A 6297-nucleotide genomic window follows, 5' to 3' on the forward strand; every position below is an offset into this window, starting at 1 on the left:
ATCTGCTTCTGCCTCCCGAGCTCTGAGATTACAAGTCCATGCCACCGAGACAGTTTTTTGTTTGTTTTGTTTTTCAGGACAAGATTTCTCTGTGTAACAGCTCTGGCTGTCCTTGAACTTGCTTTGTACACCAGCTTGGACTTGAACTCACAGAGATCCACTTGTCTTGCTGCCCCAGTGCTGGGATTAAAGGAGTGAATGGCCGGGCGGTGGTGGCCCACGCCTTTAATCTCAGCACTCAGGAGGCAGAGCCAGGCTGATTTCTGTGAGTTCTAGGCGAGCCTGGGCTACCAAATGAGCTCCAGGAAAGGCGCAAAGCTATGCAGAGAAACCCTTTCTCGAAAAACCAAAAAAAAAAAAAAAAAAAAAAACCAAAAAAACAAAAAAAAAAAATCGGAGTGAACCACCACACCTGGCACTCAGCTTGTTGTTGTTGTTTTTAATGGGTTCTGGGGATCGAAGCCAGGTCTTTGTGATTGCAGGGCAAGCTCTCTACTGACTGAGCTATCTCCCCAGCACTGCATAAAAGCCTTACGGGCTACTTCCATCTGATTCCTGTGGGTACTGGCATCAGTTGACTGCCTTTTCTCACTCCAAGGGTGGCTTTCCTGGTTCTTGGAGTTACTGAACATTCTAGAGACTTTGATACTGTCCCCATCTTTACTCTAGCTGGTACTTATCCTGCTTAGGCTTAGCACATACATTCAGGTCTGCTCAGGTTTCCTTTCCAGTGATGCTTGGTCCCGAGTCCTTCCCATGCTCCTCTGGTCCACTTCATTCATCCAGTGCATGTGAACTTCCCACTGCCTTCCTGCTGGTGCTGTCTTCAGGGCACCAAAGTTTTTTTTTCTGACTGCCTGTTGTTGCTAAGCAACCTCCTAGAGAAGCAGAAGCCACCATGCCTGGATCTCCTTGGTGAGGAACCAAGGGTGAGAGGAAACAGACACAGTGCTCCACTGCCCCCAAGAAGGTTGAGACCGTCCACAGCCTGGACTGAGGAGCAGAGTGGGCTTGGCTAGGGTTCTCGAGGGCTTGATGTGTGAGGCAGGGATTGGGGCTTTCTGCCAGTCTGCATTGGATTTCCCTGGCCCTTGGTCTCAGAAAGAGAAAGCAGGTATTTCTTGGATTCTTTTTGTACATCTCTGTTGGTGGTTTCAGGCTGCCAGCCTCCTCTGCACCCAGTTCAATCTGGGATTGTGTAGAACTCACTGCATGGTCATTCCTCAAATTCTGGGGTCCCCAGAAAGTTCATATTCCTTTTCTAGCTTTCAGAGTATTTTCTTGACATTTTGATTTATGTGTCTCTGTGTGTAGTCACAAAAAGGGTGTAAAGTCCCCTGGAGATGGAGTTACAGATAGTTAAGAACTTTCTGACATGGTGTTGGGAACTGAACTCAGGTCCTCTAGGAGAGCAGCAAGTGCTCTCAACCACACAGCCATCTCTACAGTCTCACCAGGTCTCATGTTGCTCAGGCTGGCCTCATACTCACTGTGTAGACAAAGCTGACCTCAAACTCCACATCCTCATGCCTTCACACCACCAGTACTGGGACTAGAGGTGTGGATCACCACAGCTATGTGTCATTATTGTTGTCATTCTAGGGCCGGTTGTCTGAATTGGAAATAGCAGTCTCACTGTATAGCCCAGGCTGGCCTCAAATCTCCTGCCTCAGCCACCGAAATGTTAGGATTATAGACATGTATCACTACCCCAGCTCAGAGTCCTTTTATTATTTCCTGTGGAATAATTTATGGGGTGTTAGTTACAGTAAATAGAGAGGAGAAAGGAAGTAAGGCTATACCACCTTATTCTAAAACTAGAGGACATGCACACATACAACTATTTTTAATTATTAAGATGACCTATTTCTATATAAACTACTAGAGCCAAAAATCTTGGTGCTAAAGCAGAGAGTATCAAATTGAAATGACCAATTAGTATAACCTATGTGAAGATATCATGAGAAAGAGCTGAAAGGATGTCATGATTGATTAGCGATGTCTGCCACAGTCATAGGAATGGAAACTGGGTATGAATGCTATCCATAGCCATCCTCTTGGCAGCAGTTCCTCTCCAGCCTCCCATTGCAGAGGAGTTTCTCCCTTCTCATGTCCTTTCCTCACGACTCCTCTCTCCCTTCAGATTGTCACCTTTAGGGACTATCTACCCATCCTACTGGGTGATGAGATGCAGACGTGGATACCCCAATACCAAGGCTACAGTGAAGCTGTAGACCCCCGAGTTTCCAATGTCTTCACCTTTGCTTTCCGCTTTGGCCACTTGGAGGTCCCCTCCACCATCTCTCGCCTGGATGAGAATTATCAGCCCTGGGGTTCAGAACCTGAGCTTCCCCTGCACACACTCTTCTTCAACACCTGGAGGCTGGTCAAAGACGGTGAGTCTCTTCAGGGAGTGCTCTGGCCTGAGCCCCCTCATTCTCCAACTTGTAGGGACTCCTGGTGTGAGGATCACCTTCCAGACACTTCCTGTGTGAGGTGGACAAGAGAATTCATCTCACTGAGTCTTAATTCCCTTGTCTGTAAAATAAGGGCAACAGTAGTACCATCTCACAGGATAGCGAATGAAATGAGACAGATGTGTAGAACACTCTATTGTGATCCTAAGACACAAAGAGTGATCAGGAAATAATAGCTATTTCCTCCCTCTGGCTTCCCACTGTCTAAGATTCTTCTGCCTTTTCCTGCCCCAGACATCTCTGGACTCTGAAAACAGAATTTGTGAGCTTGGTAAATTGTGCTGTTCTAGAACCTTCTTTCTCCATGAGGTGTCATAGGGTGGGTGCAACTTTCTTATTCCTCATTTGAGACTGACTTTCCTTCAAGTTTAACCAGGCAGGGCTGTTTCCTGAAGACATGTGGTCCATCTTCCTCTGGGAGAATGTGTGGAAAATGAAGGAGCTGATGCCATGAGCTAAGACATGAAAAAAACCTCTTGTTAGTCATTCACTGGTCAGCCCATGAGTGCCCTTTTCTGTCACCTCAGAAAGCATAGCCTGGACTCCTCTTACCTGGCACAAAGGGAAGGCTGCATTGTGCTCTTCTCTCTCTGCCTCCAGCCAGAGATACCCCAGCCGTTCCCATTTCCTATTGAGAGAAGCTATCTGGGGCAGAGAGGGCCCAGCGTGGAGGATGCCCTCACCCTACTCCTGTCTGAAGGATGGATCTTGGTGTCCCTCTGCAGGTGGAATTGACCCTCTGGTCAAGGTCTGCTGGCCAAGAAGGCCAAGTTGGTGCATCAGGATAAAATGATGACTGGGGAACTCCGCAACATGCTGTTCCAGCCGAATCACACCATCCATGGCTTCGACCTGGCTGCCATCAACATACAGCGCAGCCGAGACCACGGACAGCCTGGTGAGTGGGTCTGGACTCTCACTTGGTCTGGAGAACTTTTGGCTACCTTCTGGGGCTCCTGGACACTGTCCTCTGGAACTCCAAGGAGCCAATCATTGCTGAAGCTAGAGGCATGCCTATTTCACAAACATAAGACATCCAGGAAAAGGAGTCTTCTGTTTTCCTAATGCAGAGATGTGACTACACACCTGCTGTTATCTTAGTGCCCCAGAAGAAAATGAGAGCAACAACGACCTTATTGAACCAGTTTAAAAGCCCAGAGCAGAAGCGCCAGATGTGGTGCCATCAACAGGAAAGCCCAGTTCTCCAGACGCCATGGCAGGAAGATTGTCCTTTTAAACCTAGCATGAGCTCCACAGAGAAACCTTAACTGGAAGAGGAGGAAGAGAGGAGGAAGGGAGGGAAGGATGGAGATCTGATGGAGTTTTTCTTTGTACACATGAAAAGCAGTTTTGTTGTCCTAAGAGCCAGGTTGCTTGAGATCAGATCTCAGCAGGCCATGTACCAGCTCTCTTAGTTGCTGGTCTCATTCACTGTGGTAAAACACCCGAGAAACACAATGGAAGGATGGGTTTGATGTGGATCACAGTGTGAAGGTGCAGTCAGCCCATCGTGCAGGGTAGGCATGGTACCCGGACCACGACCCAGCTGGTCACAGTGTAGCCGTGGTCGGGAAACAGCGAGTGATGGATGCTGGTGCAGTATCCTTCCTCCCTATGTTTGGGCCACAGGCTGTTGCTGCTCATGTTCAGGGTCTTCCCATCGTAATTAACCCTGTCTAGACACTTCCTCATGCACATGCCCAGAGATGTCTCGAAAGGTATTCCAGACCTTGCCACACTGACAATCAGTATCAACAGTCACACTAGTTCCAGGACTTGAGGCAGGCTTCAACAGCTTTGTCCTCATTTGTTTGCATGGCCCTTGGTGTAATGCCCAGACCCATAGTAAGTCACAGGTAAGCTGTCACCCCCCCAAACTGAAGTGCCACAGATGAAAAGCCATGCATCACATTTCCCTTGTCCTGAAAGCTCTGATCCCAGCCTTTCCCGGCTTCTGGGGGTAGAGTGGTGGCATCCCCAAGGGAAAACTCGAGTGACAGGTCCCTGGATGAGCCAGCCCTGTCTTCCCTCCCCTAGGGTACAACTCCTGGAGGGCTTTCTGTGGCCTGTCACAGCCAAAGACGCTAGAAGAGCTGAGTGCTGTCCTGAGAAATGAGGTGCTGGCCAAGAAGCTGCTGGATCTCTATGGAACCCCCGACAACATCGATATCTGGTTAGGGGCCATTGCTGAACCGCTGGTCCACAGGGGTCGAGTAGGGCCTCTCCTGACCTGCCTCCTGGGATGGCAGTTTCAGCGGATCCGAGATGGAGACAGGCAAGTGAAACCACTGACTGGGGTAGGAGGAGTCCTTCCCTTGGGCAGGGGTCCCCAATGTTCTTCATGAGGTCTGACTCCATAGGTCATCATAGGATAGTCCCTGGACTGTGTGACATGACCCCACTCTGTCCTTGTAGGTTCTGGTGGGAGAACCCTGGGGTCTTCACAGAGAAGCAACGGGATTCTCTACAGAAGGTGTCCTTCTCCAGACTCGTCTGTGACAACACCGCCATCAACAAGGTCCCGCTGAATCCATTCCAGGCCAACAGCTACCCCATGGCTTTGTGGACTGCTCTTCTATTGATAAGCTCGACCTCTCCCCTTGGGCCTCAGTGAAGAAGTAGAAACCTCCTGCCCATGGCTCCCTGCACTGTGCATGCCCATGGTCCAAGATGTCATTTCAAGCACGTTCAATCACCTGGTCCTTTCAAGTTGGACATCCAAGTCTCACATCTTCATTTCTTGCATCCTCCAGATGGTGGCAAAGGTGGCCTCAGCCTTTCTGTCTCTCCCGCTTGGGTCCCACCTCCTCCATGCCACCCTCTCAGCCTGTGGAAATCATCCTCTAACAAGATGCCCCTCCAGCTTGTCAGATGTCACCTGCCCTCTTCCTGAATGAGCACTGACTGAGACTGTGACCTCTGACCCTTAGGTTTCCTCCTGTCCTCCCAGACTAGATTATAAGCGTCCTGAGCCACAGACTCCCCATCTGCTTCTGGATATGGCTTGTGGCACTCAGCATGGTGTTCACCACACAAAGTGCTCAATAAATCTCCAACTGTCCCTTCTGAGGGGCAGGACTTGCAACCATGGCTATAAGTACCCAGATGCGTAGTATCCAGATGTGTCTTACGGCTAAGAGGTCCTGGGCATCAATCAGTCTGATGGGGAGAATCGTGACTGAGTGAGGTGCAAGAGCTCTCAAAGCAGGGAGGAGGCAAGGGGCTTCTGGGTAAAAAAAAAAAATCAATACCACAGAGCAATGAGAGAGTGATCTCGGGGTGACACTGCTGTGGGGTACCCCGGGTAACCAAGCCTGGATTTCCAGGAACTAAAACTGATCTCGTCAGTCCTCTAAGAAACATGCTATTTGTCCTGGACAGTAGTCCTTGGACGCTGTATAGCTTCTAAAGTGGTGGCTCCAGAACATTCCTTGGGCTGTGGCCCAATGAGTATTTATACAGCGTTTACTTTTTTCACAGGGTCTCACGTTATATCTTAGGTGGGTTTGAACAGACTATGTAGTCCAGAGTAGCCCCATATTCTCTACCCTCCTAAATTTACATGACTTCAGCCTTCTTAGTGCTGGAAGGTACTACCATTGCCTGTTTGACATTCGTGTGTGTGTGTGTGTGTGTGTGTGTGTGTGTGTGTGTGTGTGTGTGTGTGTGTGTGTGTGTAATAAAAGCGCTCCAGGGGCTGGAGAGATGGCTCAGTGGTTAAGAACACTGGCTGCTCTTCCAGAGGACGCTGGTTCAATTTACAGCACCTGCAAAGCTGTTCTCAATTGTCTGAAACTCCAGTCCCAGGGGATCCTCTGCC

General features: G+C 49.4%; 1 protein-coding gene across 1 annotated transcript; it reads left to right on the plus strand.

Moving 5' to 3' along the window:
* The first annotated feature begins 3205 nt into the window (after positions 1-3205).
* On the plus strand, positions 3206-5219 carry LOC143274438 (lactoperoxidase-like). Its single transcript, XM_076577653.1, has 3 exons — positions 3206-3375; positions 4515-4752; positions 4893-5219. The coding sequence occupies exons 1-3, from the start codon at positions 3267-3269 to the stop codon at positions 5089-5091; spliced, it is 546 nt and encodes a 181-aa protein (XP_076433768.1). The 5' UTR covers positions 3206-3266; the 3' UTR covers positions 5092-5219.
* The last annotated feature ends 1078 nt before the right edge of the window (positions 5220-6297 follow it).

This window comes from Peromyscus maniculatus, chromosome 8 (assembly GCF_049852395.1).
Source record: "Peromyscus maniculatus bairdii isolate BWxNUB_F1_BW_parent chromosome 8, HU_Pman_BW_mat_3.1, whole genome shotgun sequence".
Lineage (NCBI taxonomy): Eukaryota > Metazoa > Chordata > Mammalia > Rodentia > Cricetidae > Peromyscus > Peromyscus maniculatus.

Excerpts from the sequence above, each read along its gene's own strand:
- LOC143274438 (XM_076577653.1), top strand. The coding sequence starts at position 3,267 with ATGATGACTGGGGAACTCCGCAACATGCTGTTCCAGCCGAATCACACC. Across the intron at positions 3,376-4,514 it reads CCGAGACCACGGACAGCCTG|GGTACAACTCCTGGAGGGCT; the intron begins GTGAGTGGGTCT and ends TCCCTCCCCTAG. Across the intron at positions 4,753-4,892 it reads CGGATCCGAGATGGAGACAG|GTTCTGGTGGGAGAACCCTG; the intron begins GCAAGTGAAACC and ends CTGTCCTTGTAG.